The sequence below is a fragment of the Prinia subflava genome, chromosome 2, assembly GCF_021018805.1.
Source record: "Prinia subflava isolate CZ2003 ecotype Zambia chromosome 2, Cam_Psub_1.2, whole genome shotgun sequence".
Taxonomy (NCBI): domain Eukaryota; kingdom Metazoa; phylum Chordata; class Aves; order Passeriformes; family Cisticolidae; genus Prinia; species Prinia subflava.
The window spans coordinates 102,560,968-102,575,570 of record NC_086248.1 but is presented as its reverse complement, the minus strand read 5'-3'; the positions used below and the strand labels follow the sequence as shown (position 1 = coordinate 102,575,570).

At 44.5% G+C, this 14,603-nt stretch overlaps 1 protein-coding gene across 1 annotated transcript in view; it reads right to left on the bottom strand.

The window, feature by feature from the left end:
• Positions 1 to 14,603, bottom strand: part of XRN2 (5'-3' exoribonuclease 2) — a 33,618-nt gene that overhangs the window by 6,577 nt on the left and 12,438 nt on the right. Inside the window, exons 17-28 of the mRNA XM_063391296.1 lie at positions 13,403 to 13,538; positions 11,173 to 11,280; positions 10,997 to 11,086; positions 10,450 to 10,522; positions 9,608 to 9,691; positions 8,962 to 9,059; positions 8,805 to 8,884; positions 7,620 to 7,676; positions 7,003 to 7,071; positions 6,770 to 6,904; positions 5,791 to 5,918; positions 1,479 to 1,539 (exon numbers count right to left, since the gene is read on the bottom strand). Coding sequence (XP_063247366.1) covers positions 1,479 to 1,539; positions 5,791 to 5,918; positions 6,770 to 6,904; positions 7,003 to 7,071; positions 7,620 to 7,676; positions 8,805 to 8,884; positions 8,962 to 9,059; positions 9,608 to 9,691; positions 10,450 to 10,522; positions 10,997 to 11,086; positions 11,173 to 11,280; positions 13,403 to 13,538 — 1,119 coding nt within the window. The remainder of the gene's footprint in view (positions 1 to 1,478; positions 1,540 to 5,790; positions 5,919 to 6,769; positions 6,905 to 7,002; positions 7,072 to 7,619; positions 7,677 to 8,804; positions 8,885 to 8,961; positions 9,060 to 9,607; positions 9,692 to 10,449; positions 10,523 to 10,996; positions 11,087 to 11,172; positions 11,281 to 13,402; positions 13,539 to 14,603) is intronic.

Below are 14,603 nucleotides of genomic sequence, written 5' to 3'. Positions count from 1 at the left end.
AGGGGGCAGCAGTTTTGGGAACCAGCAGCTCCCAGGGAATGAATGGGAAGCTCAAAATGCCTTCAACAGGTTCAGACACTTTTTCCTGCACCAAGTCTCTCTGTGTTTAACCTTCTGCTTAAGTCTTTGTGCTTGCCTCTGCATTGCAACTAAACATCACCTCCAAGCACATTTGATCTGCTCCCCAAATCCAAAACCTTCCAAAACACAGCAAAACTACTTATCCTCAGCGCTGGCAGAGCTTTTCATAAACTCTGCACAGTGTAACGAAGGCAAGGCAGTGACAAATTACAGACCTGCAGCAGTCCTTCACAAATAGAAGTATATAAATTGGATTTAATTAAGGGGTGGGAGTGGCAACTCCCATGGCCCAAGCAGTATTAAAGTTTGCATTATGAATGAATCTTGCCTTACAATATTCCACACTGATGAGGCACAGGATAAGGGAGCCAGGCTTACTTCAGTGGGGATCAGAATGGTTGCCATGGAAAGTTACTGTGGAGAGCTCAATAAATTCCCCCAAAGCCCATATTTTCAATGGTGAAACATTTGCAAATAAACCCAAGGGAAAAAAATGCATGGCCTCAGAGCAGAAACTTCTCCCCCTCCTCCATAAACATAAATAAATGTCATTATTCATAGCTGCCACAGGTAGCCCGGGTTTATTGAGCCCACCCCACCGGAGGACACACAAGCCATCAATGAGGGGATACATGTAAAACATCCCTGATTATCAAACCATGTCACATTCCTTCTATTCGATGGCACTTATTGGGCTGCAGATTCCATAATCCTTCCCTGAGTCCCTTCTGCATTTAATTCAGTTCAGCCTTAAGTAGTTAAAGAAACTGTTTTCAGTGGCAACTAATAACTACTGACCTACAGTGACACTGCTCTACAATGGGCTTGTCAGGCCTGAAAAACTTGTACCAAAGAAGCTGATTAGGACTTCAAGAGGTTTGTAGCAAGAATCAATGGCTGGTCTGTGCTAATGCTGCGGCTGCGGCACAGGAATGATAAAAGTGGAACACCATTAGTTATGCCTCATTAAGCTCCACAGCCCTCCTAAAAAGAAATTTGTTTAGCCTGTCCAAAATCTAATGCAGTTTTAAGCTCTCTGTGTTCAATTTCATAGTATCTCAAAAGCTTCAATAAGATAAAGGCCAAAGAACCAAGAATGGTACCAAAGCACCAACAGTAAAGTTAATTTTGAAGCCTGAGTTTTAATGGAAAGTGTTTTTCCCCCCTTTTTTTTAATACAAAGTACTCAAGCCTTTTAAAGAATGAACACCATGTAGTGGGCTCTCAAAACATCAATAAATCATGGTCATTAATTAACTCAAAAAACCTGCTGTACAGCATAATTTCACAATTTTAAATCACAATATTCCAAACAGAGAAGGGAAAACCAAACATTGAGAAGGCTGGCAGAGCCCAATCCACCCTCCTGGGCACATTTCACATCCCTCCTGCCTTACCTTTGTGGTGTCTGCTGGAACAAGGGTGTGGGACCTCGCCAGGACTCCTGGGGCCGAAGATCTGGAGAGCAAAACGAGATGGCAAAATAAGAGAGGGCAAGTACAACTCAGGAGCTGTGCTCACTCTTCTGCATGTCCCAGAGCTGCTTTTGGGAAGCCAAATAGGAAAGCTCAGGCTGGATGTGCCACAAACACACTCCAAATCACGGCTTCCTACTGCTGGCTTGGACAGACTCCTGCTGTCAGCTGAGAAAAGGCAAATTTTTTGGCTCTAGCATGTCCAATAAGCTTCATAATAGAGAATTATGAATTTTAATTGCTAGAGCTAGTGTTGGTTAGTGCTCAGATGCTTCACAAGTGTCTCCTCTTGAATTTTTGAAGATGCAAAACCTTGTCTGTCACCCTAACATCTCCATTTAATATTTATATCTCTTACCAGTACATTCATTACTATATAAAAAATACAGGCACTCAAATACATACCCACCACTGTATTACCACTACACACCATGTTTGTGACCAACAAAGATGTCAAAGGCAAAATATGAGCCAGTTTCCTTCTGACTGGGCTAAGTTATTCCATAAAGGCAACTAAAACAATGCCCAGAGCATGGAATAAAGTGGATGATTCTGTATTATTCATGTTTAAGTAAATATAGCTATATTTAGGATGCAGAGGATAAAGAAATCATTAGAATAAAATACAAATACATTATCACTAAAAATAGTAAAGGTGCATTGAAAAGTTACTGTGGGCAGTGATAATACACTAATAAAAACCTATTAATGATGTCTCAGATAATGGAATCAGACTGAATTAAGCCTTTTTGGGTAAAACCTTGGCCAGAGCCCCAGTGCTGGCGTGCAGAAGACCACCCACTTGCCCATTGTTTGTGCCACCCAAACCAGCCCTACACAAAGGCGAGGCAGGAGCAACATTGCTTTAACAGGGCTTGCAATTAAACGCTTGTTGTCCTTCTAAATAACCTGGTCAGCAAACAGGATAAAAGCAGCAGCTCCTCAATAGCATCCAAGCAGCCCCCAGCACTTGGGCCAGCGTCAATCAAAAGCTCCAGTTTCACTGACACCTTTGATGGCTTTCAATGGCTGTCAAGTGTGACCTAATTCCAACAGCTGGTTTCAGCAGCTGGATAATGGCCGGCACATGGACACCCTGCCATGCTGCCAGGAGCCAGGATATGGAAGCCTGGCCTCCTTTGGAAAGAGGAAGGGGGAAACAAATAAGTCTGTGCCTCTCTCCTAGCTCTGTCTGGATTGTCTGCCCCAGCCTCAGCAAAGAGAACACCAAATAAATTCCCAGCCCCAGCAGCTTTGCTTTTCCCAGGAGCCTGCTGGCCAAAGCCATTCCAGCCCATAATTCTTCATTTATCCCCCATGCAGCATTATTTATTCAGCTTTACACCTATACACACTACTACATCAACCACGATATGAGACTGGTTTTACATACCCAGACACACACACACACACAGAGTTACCAGCTGATGTTTCTCAGCTCCTCTTTTCCAGCCAATTTCCACCCAGGACTGAGGGTAGGGAATTGGCACTTTCCTGCTTATCAGTCTGGGAATCTCAAGGGCTTTTCCAGGCCTGAACAGGCTGCACCCACACAAAGCCATGTTTATTTTGGAATATAAGGGGTGGGCAACAGAACCCACAGTGCTGCTCTAGGGGAAAATGTGCAGTTTTTCAACTGGAGTTTAAAATATTTTAAAAAGTTTGGGACAGTGCCTGAGTGTCACAACTTTCAATCAAAAAAATCCTAAAACGAATCAGTTTCTGGTAATTTCCAAGTTTCACAGACAGCAGCAGCACAGAAACAGGCAACATCTTGTTTCCAGACCCCTCCTCTCCATGGGAGCAAGGACTTAGCTCTCCTGCTGTAACCACACCTTTCTGCAGCTCAGTTTAACCCAGACTTCAATGAAATAATCTTCAAAACATTTAAAGCCCCCCTATTCGTTTGTATGGCTGATGGAATAACCTTGGAGGGAAGAGTCTGGAGCAGTGAATTGCACTTCAGAAAGGTACAAAACGGAAGAAGGAATGACAATTACTATTTTCTTTAGGCTGCAAAACTTAGGCATTTCCCAGAGCTATAAGGCCAAAGAAATTGCCTTGTCTGGCAGCTCCTCAAGTAACAATTTATCTAATCAGGGTGGCAATCAAAGAGAAGATTTTGTGTTTACTGATTGCACTAATCAAAATCACTTTTCCAAGGCAGCTAATTGACAAGTTTACTGCCTGCCACACAAGTCATAAATCAGATGTCCTGTGCTGCAGGAACCAAACCTGCCATTCCCAGAGCACGGCCACCCTGCACTTGACTCCCCAAGTTATCAGCACAGACAATTATTCATCAGCTGGAAATTGGCACATCCAAGGCAAATCAGGGAGCACCAGCGAGGAACACCCACAGCCTTGAGGCTCTTGAGGAGATGGCTCCTGGCTTGACCGCGTCGCCCTTCTGGAGGCTGATTTTACTGCAGCATGCATATAAAAACACCACACATCAAGTGGAAAGTTGCTCTGCATCAGTCTGCCTGAATGTGGGGATTTTGACCCACATTCCTGTCGTTTTTCAGGAATGTGTGGCTTTCAGGTGCTTCCCAGCCCAGCCACACCACAACTGCAGTTCTCTGACAATGGTACAGTTGATGAACACAACTTGGACACTGGAGAGAACCTTGTGTCATCCAAGAGGCCTTCCCACCTCTCCTAATTGGATTTTCTAGCTGAAGGTAGCTTTGATGGAGATGCTTAGGGACTACGGGGTGACTGCAGAAGGGAAGAAGATGGCTGTGCTGTCAGACCTAGGAACACCTTGGGACTCCAGGCAGAATGTTGTTGGGGGCATTGGCCCAAGTGCTTGTGAATTCCCAACCACACTGTGCAGGCAGACTGCTCCCCCTCAGCAAGAGCCTCACTGCAGTGGTGTTTAGGGAGCTGCTGACCCTCCTCATCCTCACAGGTCTGCTCAGCATTGGATCTACACAATCCATAATTCAGGATGTGTTATGATTTTCAGGCAAGTCAACATCCAAAAGGCTGATCCCAGCAGAAATCTGGGGCTGTGCCACCAGAAGGTGTTCTTTTAACAAGCATTTAAGCAAGTCTGACTCTGCCTGGTAGGAGTTCAGGCACATGTGGTTCACTCAGCATTGACAGTCCTAGGTAGGCTGGGCTGGGGCCTGACCCTCCAGCCAGGCAGCAGGATGGGTTTTGGGAACAGTTCTAGGGAACACAGCCCTCAGGCTGTTTGATCCATCCTCCCAATGGGCATGAGCTGTACTCAGGTCCCAAATAACCAGGCACTGAAAGAAACCATGTCTAAACGCTAAGTCAAGCGCTGCCATAATCAGTCGCAAAGACTTCACGCTGCTGTCAGTGCAAATGAGAAGTTAATTAGAGTTTAAGTCTAATCTCCTAGGGCAGCTCAGTGTCTTAGCAGAAGAGGAGGAACAACCTATCTAGTGAAGTGCCAGAGAACATGTTTGCAGTGTGCAGCACTGCAGTGCCCCACGAAAGCAGTGTCAGGAAATGGCTCTAGAGAGTGTGGCTCGCACACCTCCCTGTGCGGGGGAGGAGCCTCCACGAGGCAACTCCACCTGGTTCCTTTCCCTGCTGCTCCACACAACAGCAGCACAGTAACCTCTGCCTTATGAAAAACGCAGCACAGGTAGGAGGGAAGAAAAGCCCAATCAACTGCTCTGAGGTTTGCCAGGCACACCTGCAGAACCGCGACCAGGGACGGCTGTGGCGCTCTGAGGGGAAGGGAGGCCTGCATCAAGGAAAGGCACCAGACAGTTTTCCAAGGCAAACAGATGGACTGGGATTTCTCCTCCAGCAGCGGCTTCAAGCCTCCCCAGTTTGAACCAGTCTATGGCACTGGGAGGGCATTTACCTGCAGAGTGTTGTCTGCTCAGCACAAGGGGCTCGGGTGCAATGAGGACGACAGCTTGGGAAGTGACCCATGGGCAGGATCAGCTCCAGGGACGTGGGAAAGGCAGAGCATTTTGCAGTGTTTCCCACAATACACCAGGACTTAGCAGGAACAGCAGCACAGAGATTGCTGGGCTCCCAAAAAACTCCCCAAAACCACATAAATATTCTTTTTGGAGATGAATTTGAAATTGCGATGCCTTTCTGGTAGTTCTGCCTGCCCATTCTCCACATTCTTCTTTCCAGATCTTTCCTGATATTTAAACACAGATAAGTAAGTGAAATAGATAAAGAGAGATGATGTTTAGACCAACCCAGCTGTGAGAAGCAGGAAGCAGAGAGCGCTTACTTGACAGCAGTTTGGGGATCTGCTGCTGGCTGCCCATGAGGGGCCTGGCGTAGGGGCTGCCGTAGGCTCCAAGTGGCACAGCGTTGGGGTACATCCCTGGCATGCCTCTGTCCCTTGGCATCGTGTGCCTGTTACAGGAAGAAATGGCAAGGGAGCAGGTGAGGATGCTGTGGTGGACTCCATCTCCCAGCACAGCTGCCTCCCAGCCCATCCCATGGCCCCTCTCTCTTCACTGGGCTATGGATGCACTGGTGGATCGGGGCCCAGGCACATCCCAATACACACATGGGCCTGGGGAGCTGCTCCCAGGGAATTGCTCAGGTTTCCAGTGGCACAACTGTGCTTCTTATTGTGACTGTGACATGCAAGAGGGTTCTCAAGTGCAGCCCCACAACAGTCCTGCTCTTCTTTCCTTTTTAGGGGGTGCTTTTCCTTCTTGCAGCTCCTCCAGAGCAGTAAGATGAAGAAGATATTTTCTCTTCTTAAGGAGACACTCCAGAGTCCAACTTTATTTGCTAGTCTCCTTTAAAACACTCCCTTCTATGACCCTGATAAATGCATGGCTCCTTGCACCCCCCAATATGGAAACCCATTTAACTCTTCTTTGTTTATAAAAGCTTAAAAGAGTGCCTGAGCAGTCTTAATTATCATTTGTGCACAATATTCTCATTGTACCACCTATACTACAAGCAAGCATCTACCAAACGAGTTTTAAAAAAATCCAAACAACAGGAAAGTGACTTAGAACTATCTAGGAAGGAAAAAAAAAATCAAAAAGCAAACAAGGCATTACTGCAAAATCACTGTTATATTCAGTTTTCTGCAATATTGGATTTAAATATCACAAACTGAGGTTTCCAACATGGAAAACCGGCACCTAAGCTTGGTCCCAATGCCCATCTCTTTCTTTGTTTTTATTTTAAAAAGGGAAAAGAAGGGCGGTCATCCCAGCAAGGCAGCAGTAAACCCCTGGCTTTACCCCAAGGTTCTGAATGCTGACTGATCCAAATGCACTGGTTTCCTGTCCCTGTTAAAGCCAAGCTGTGGTCTCCAAGGCCTGCCATCATTGTTGTTTTTTTCCCAGTCTCCTGGTTTCAGAACTGGAGCAGGTTTCCTTAAAAATAAGAACAGTTCCATAAGTACTTATCAGAGCAAATACTCAGATGAATAAATCAGAATTGAATGATTTGAAAGTTGGCAGCTGACACTTACTTTGCCCCAGGTAACACTGTAGCCTTGAAAACGAAGTCTTCAGCAAATTGTGGATCTTTGAATGAGATGCTAGAAGAAAATATTTGAGGATTAGGTTCATTGGATAATGGAGACAAAGTGAAACAGTAATCACTGCTTTATTACCAAGAAAGCTAAAAGCAAACAGATGAGCAGAGTAATCTCACTCATCCAACTCATTCATGTTTTCCAGGATCAAGAAAGAATGAGGCTACAAGAAAAGAGAATAATGTTTCCCTGGAAAATTCAGCCTGAGGAGCAGTGCCCTGACTGCTCATACCACCTCCGAAGACAGGAGGGAAAATCTTTGTGACAGAGAAACAGGGGGAAGCACAGAACAATTCTAACCTCCTGACAGTGGCAGATGGAAAAGCCAAACCTTTCCTTTTAACTCATCACTCATAGGAACTACATCCCCATTTAGGATATCCTTCCTGCAGTGTTCTGACAAAGCATAACTCAGCATTTCTTACTGCTCTGCACAGTTGTTCTGGTTGAACTATGCTGTGCCTCTCTGGAGATAAAAATGATACAGATGACAAGTGATTTTCAGTGCTGCACATTGCACACCCTTGCATGAAAGCTCAGAGTTTACTGACCTGACTGCAGAGTTCTGTGTCAGATCCCGCAGCATGGGAACAGGGGATTGTACCACCCTGTTGAAGAGAAAAACCTCTGTCAAAACACCATGGAACACATTTCTCACCATCTTCTGCTGTGCCAACTAAGTCTGCAAAACATTTATTTCAATGTTAACTTGCCTTTTCCCTAAACCAAATATTTCTATAAGCACTGGAGTGACTGAACTCTTATTTCTTAATGCCACTTGTTTTGTAGCTTATCTGTGGGGATTCTCTAGGGTCTGTCTAGGGAAGGCAAGGACAGAAAAGGTTTCTAGTTCCCTACAAGAACAACTTTAACTTGGTGATATTCTTCAAAACCATGACAAGAATGGAGAAATACCTATTAGAGTGATCTGTCGTACATTTTCTGTCCAACCAAACCAGTGTTTGTGCACTTAATGCAAACGAGGCACTGAACACCTGTATCTCTGAGCACAGTCAGAGAAATGAGTGTGTGTGTCCCACAAGGCGAAGATTACACTGATCACTCCTCAAACTGGATGCATTCTCTAGAAAGCTAAAAATACGAGTATTCTTGGTATGTGTAGCTAGGAACAGTTCTGATTTTAGTCCTGCAGACTAAATGGACAAAGCCAAAATATATGTAAGCTATCGCTACCTGGATTTTTCTCTGATATAATGCAGATTAGCATATAAAAAGCAGAGTTTCAGGGTTTTGAGGAAATGTGCACTAATGGGAAATCACATCAGCCCACACTAACATCCACACAAAAGCAGAGAAGCCAAAACATGACCCTACTAAACAAGGCCACTGAACACTACCACTTTTATTACCAGCCCTTGTTTACATCATAAAACAACTAAACACATAAAAATCAGCCTTCCACAGCCAAAGTGACAAACAAACAAAGATTCCTCAGCAAATAAACAAATGCATTAGAGTGTTTTAAAGACATCTAAGGCTGCTTTAAAAGCCAAGTTGAGAGGTTAAAAAAATGGGACCACAGAATGCAAATTTCAGTCGCTGGGGATTTTCCCTGTGCTGGAAGTAACACAGACCTGTTCTGAACCCTCAAACCTACACACATGGCTGTGTCAGGAGCTTTAACTTACTCCTTGTGGGCACAAAAACATTTCTGTTGCCACAAGTGCAGGAGGGGTCCTTTAGCAGTAAGAACCCACCCCAAAGGCCACACTCACTGATCCGGGAGAACAGCGTTGTCACTCAGGGTGAGCTTTCCCTGGATGCCATGGCACAGCTCCGGTGGGATGTCCACTGCCTATGGAGGGAGGAGTTTTCAGTTGCAGCAATTCAGATCTCCCACTTCACTGTTTCCAAACAAAAAGTGCAACCTACCTCTGTGTTCTTGGTCTTGTACTGCTCCACAATGAAGTCACAGAGCGGATGATGCTTCCCCACAAAGAGAACATCACCACCAAGGCTGTTCCTCCTGCCTGGAGAAATGATGGGAATGGGGCAAGAGTTCAGAGGAAAGAGGGAAGGAAGGAATGCAGCAAGCCAGCAACACTATCCTGGTGACACCTCCACAAAAGCCAAGTTTCACTGTGATTTAGGAGAAAGCTTTGAATGCTCCCTGAGAACATAGGAAAGACAATGTCTGCCCCGAGCAGGACTTGTCTGGTCCCAAGGACAGCTGGCAGGCAGTAAAAGTAATGGGTATCTGGTGTTCAGTGGAGAAAGGCTGAATTTGGAAGAGGAACACTGCAGATACAGACAGAATTGACAAAAACCAACCCCAAACCCCACACACCTCCACAGTTTACCCACAAGAACCAGATGTTATTTCTTTACACAGAGAAAGAAACATTGGCCTTTATAAGCTGAACAAGTGTTACAAAACAAATCCACTGAGAATCACTCTGATTACCAGCAGCATCCCTGAGGAAGAGTCTGTCATAAACTCAACCCAACCAAACATCAAGGACACTGTGCTCATTTATGGTGAATTTCATAGGTGGCAGGGAAATACCCCAATTCTTACTCTCTTCAGGAGTGAGGTCAGGGTACACTTCCTCCAGGGCAGCTCTGAGGCGTCGCTCATCCACAAAGGGCAACAAAGCCACACCTGGCAAAACCAAAACAGTGTTTCCTCATACTTGTTGAAAAAACCCAGAACATCCCCAAAACCAGACATGGCAATCTCTGATAAGATTCCTTAGCCAAGAAACAGCTAAAGCACTGTGACTCTGAAGGAATCACGCTTCTGCTTCAGAAGTCAGATCTTTTTGTGGCTTTATCAAACAAAACCTGTTGCACTCAAACTGAAAACCTAAAGCTTGACCTGCAGTGTAAATTACACCCAGCCACAGAATCTGGCAGACCTTGGGAATTATTATTCTCTAAATAAAGAAAAAGCTGCATAAATGCAGTAGCTCTTTTCCCATTTTTTGTATGCTCCAAAATATTTCTATATTCCCCAAAGTATTTCTGGCACAGTACTAATGAGCTACTGATTGAGCAGAACAAGATCCATTAATTAAATGCAAAGGAGACAAAAGACAATTACACACTGAGGCTGATAAAAACAGAAGAATGATTAATCTAGTTCAGGACAAATGAACAAATCTAGAATGATTGCTGAAATTACCAATAATCATTGCCAATCCAAAACCAGTTACTGAACCATAATTTGCTCTTCATACTAATTTCTTTTCAAAAATACATCTGCTGTAAAATACTTGTGCCCAAAACAAGTAACACAAGTTACTTTTGTGACTTGGTGCAGTGATTTCTCACTAAGATAATTTTCCAATTTCTTTCTATTTTTACAGGTTTTTAAGACTAATGTTTAGAAATTAAGAAAAAACAAAGATGAAGTTTCACCTTGCCAAGCATACTTTTTCCCATTCAGATCAATAGCAAAATCTTCGGGGTAGAAGTCAATGATGCTTGATTCCTGGAATTGAGAAAACAAAAATCACCCTTAAAGCCAACTTTGACATGGGTTTAGAATGTCATGGGGTGCCAAACACAAAGGTCTTTGATAACAGAAACAGCTTACATTAAAAGCCATTTAAGCCCAAACTGGGGATGGGCACTTGCATTACTCAGAGATTTAAAACAAGAAATTGATGAGAGAAAAATTAGGATAAGGAGGAGAGCTAATTAGGATAAGTTATCTGCTCCCCAACTAAGTTTTGGAAGGTTCCTGTAAGAAATGAAATGGTCTGAAGTGTAAGAGAGCTGGGAAATGTCATCTGAATTCCAAGAAATAATTTTCAAGGATTTTGAAGAACAATTGTGATCTACCAAAACCTTTCCCTCATGGTCTCTGCAGCATTTCTCTGCCTGCAGTGAGAAGCAGCAGGACCCTTCACACCGCTGCAATATGACCTGAGCTTCCAGCCAGCAATACAACACGGATTCTCACCGGGTCTGTCATGAGTTTCCTCCATGTTGGCGGCAGGAAGTTTCCACTGGCAGCCGGGAACACCCCCATCAGCTGTTCAAGAGGCTTGAACTGTTGAAGGCAAACAAGCAGGTGTGGGACACTTGGAATGAGATGGCAAATCAGCAGTGCATGAATGGATAAATCAGAAGTCCTACCGGTTTGGAGCCCTTCTCAAAGTCTGAAGGCATGTCTGCAATGCCCTCGAAGTCCGAGGCAAAGGGTGCGTAGTGGAAAGGGTAATACCAATTCCAGGATGCGCAGCCCTGGGGCATGGAGGTCAGAGACACAAAATCAGACGTATCAGCAAATGGAAATCACACAGCCCAGTCACCAAACATGACAACATGGCAGAGAGCAGTTTACAGTCCTGTTTTCCACAGCAAAATCCCACTGCTAACTTGGGGTGATGTGGGAGCAGAGACCTCCAGCATGCCTTACTGGATGTGCAGATGTGAACAGTATTTGCTGCAGATATGCTGAGAAGCATTCTGATTTTCACTAGTGCTTCTCTCTCCAGTACCAGCACTACTGCACACTTGGAGTAGCACTTTGCTCTTCCCCTCTCTTTCTTCTGCTTTGAGCAGCAGGGAACACAAAGTGTGTCCTCAGAAAGGAGAGAATCAAGCAAACTCAAAACACACCAGAACACCGTGCACCTTGTAAAGGAAACGTGGCTCCAGAGGGTCTAAGTCAAGCTTTCACCTCCTCAGCTATTTTTCTTAGCAGCACCACTTGAAACAAAAGCCCACTACTATTTTGACTTCCAGTTCTGAACAATTAAATGTCAACAAGGCTCCTTCAGTGATATTTTTGGTACAAAATTACAGCACCTATAATTATTCGCTGCAGTACTTCAGACAGACTCAGAATGTTTCAAAAGCCAGGTGTATTGCTTTCATTCTTTTTCCTTTTTTTCTTCCTTTTTTCCCCCTTCTCTCCAAACAGATGTTACTTCCAGTGTGACATGCCCTGCATTATTAGCTTTCTGTAAGAATAGAAAGGCATGTAATGTATTCTGGCACAAGTTTTATGGACAGCCAGCAGTAGTTATTGGAGTCAATTTTTATTGTGGTGAAAAGAAAAAAAGCCAAACAAAGATCCTCAAGCAAACCTACCTTGAAGTTACCCCTGCCCAACAGCTTCCTAACCGTATTTCCATATGAGCAGGGAGCGATTTCCCAGCTGCTCCATCCTCATACAACAGACTGGAATGTTTCTGTGCTCCTGTACCACTGAAGGGGATGCTTTTACCTACAGCTCACCTGAAGGGTCACTTCCACCCCTGGAGGCAAATGGGCACATAGAGAGTTGTGGGAAAATACCCTGGCATGGTGAAAAAAAACCATGGTTTCCTTGTGTCCAGGATCCTGGGAATTTCCACCTCTAAAGGCATCCAGATGACATCTGTCCTTTGCAAAAGCAGGTCACGCACACAAGGATGTGTGTGTAGAACTCAGCTTTTCTGCAGACCAGCTACACCAGAACTTGCAAACCTTAAACTTGATGATTTTCATCCCCCATAACATATGAGCCAGAGCCCAAACTCAAGAAATGGTTAGAGAAGGAGGGAAAGGGACACATTCCCATTTCGTTCCAAGGCAGGAATGAAAAAACCTACTGAAAACTGCATTTTGTAAGCACGTGAGGTATCTGTCCTGCCTGTGCTCCCAGCTGGAAAGGTGGCAGCCACTGAGGAAAAATATGAAGTTTTAAGAACACAGCCCTGTGTGGAAGCTTCAAATTCCTGCTGAGACACATAAACTCCATGGGCTGCAGCACACTGTGCTCCCAGGTCACATAGCCAGTCTAACTGACTTTGTCTTCAGAGCTCCTTATTAACCATCAGTGCAACAAACCCCACCATGGCCCACTAATCTCTAGCCAATCTGACTTCTCAATTATCAAAAGTATTAAATCAGATACAGATTCCTTCAATCACAACTTACTTCATGGAGCAGCATTGCAATCTAAGGAGGAGACTGACAGCTCTGTCCCTTGCAAATTCTTACTGGCATTTCACAGACTTTGTTCTCTCATTTAGTCACCTACAATGTCATTATTTGTGGGAAAAGGAAAATAGCAGCAGTTCTTGCTGCACCAGATGTGAGATGTGAGAACCAGAATCCCCAAATTATTGAGCCTGGAAAAGACCTGAGATGAGAGTCCAACGTGTGACCAATCACCACCTTGTCAACCAGATCATAGCACTGAGTGCCACATCCAGTTATTCCTTCAGCATTCCTCCAGGGATGGTGAAACTGGATTTGAACCCCCAGTGTCAAACAGAATGGGCACACATTTACTTTACACCTTCAAAGAAACCCCACAGCTTTTCCAAAACAAGCAATAGACTGAAACAAATTCAGACAAGAAACCTGGGGGTACCTGATAATAATATCTGAGAACCCAGCAAAGCCCTTCCACATAGGACTGCACAACCTTGCGACGAAATTTCTCATCCGAGGCGTCCACATCAAATTTGTTTTTATAGTAGCGCTGCTTCCAACCAGTTTCCCACAACCTGCAACACAACCAGGCATAGGTAAAATGTTAATATGGATGGGAACCTTAACAGATGCCCATCTCCAGGTCTGAATTACAGTGCAAGGCAAAGCCACTTGCTACTTCAGTTGCCATTTGTTTACAGTTTAAATGAAAGCAGAAAAAGTGATGCTCAGCAACAACAGACTAAATATGACTGTTGGCAGAAGTGACAGAGTTTTCCTGCTACCCCAAATATAAAGGCAAGCAAATGCATAACAGTTTCTGGGTTCTGCTGCTGCTCAGACAAGCTGTGATTACCAGAGGCACTTCTGCAGCTCAACACCCTGTGCTTGCTGCCTCACATCAGATGAGCTCCCTTTCACCCAGGATTTTCAGTCTCTCAGGCCAGAGGTGGACACTGGGATCACAGGAGCCACACTGGCCACAGTTCATCCTTCCTTCACACAGCTCCCCCTCATGTCTGACCACAGATGGGGCACAGAAAACAAACACTGGCTCCTCTTTCGCGCACAGGTGGCTGCACCCTTCAGCTCTGCTGTATCATGTCAGCAAAGACACATAAATCCTTAATAATGATTTGTTTTCTTACACAGAATTTTATTCCAAGCCACTCCAAGAAGTCACCTCAAGCTGACACTGGTCAAACTCTCCCAGAGCCCTAATCTTGTGTATGGAGCTTTAGGAGAGAGCCAAGATCCATTTATTCCTTACAGAATGCATATCCCTTTGGCTCTGCAAAGATGATGTTCCCTTGCTTCTGTTCTGAGACAGTTGCTCAGAACACTACTTGACAAGCAGACAGAGAAGCCAAGAGATGCTTTCAAGACTTCCAGAAAAGCAAGTGAGCAAGGACAGAGCTCCTGGCACTGAAGGCTTGAGGGATGGAGTCAAGAACATCTGCAGGCTCTGAGCTGCCTGGCAGACAGACACTTGCATAAATTCAAAAAATCTTTCTGTGAGATAAAACCCATCTGTAGCCAACTGCAACAATTTGTTCCGGTTTCAAAGTAATTCTAAATACTGAATATATTTTCACAAACAGCGTGGTTGTATCTAGGATATCAGTGCAGCTCTTTTTATT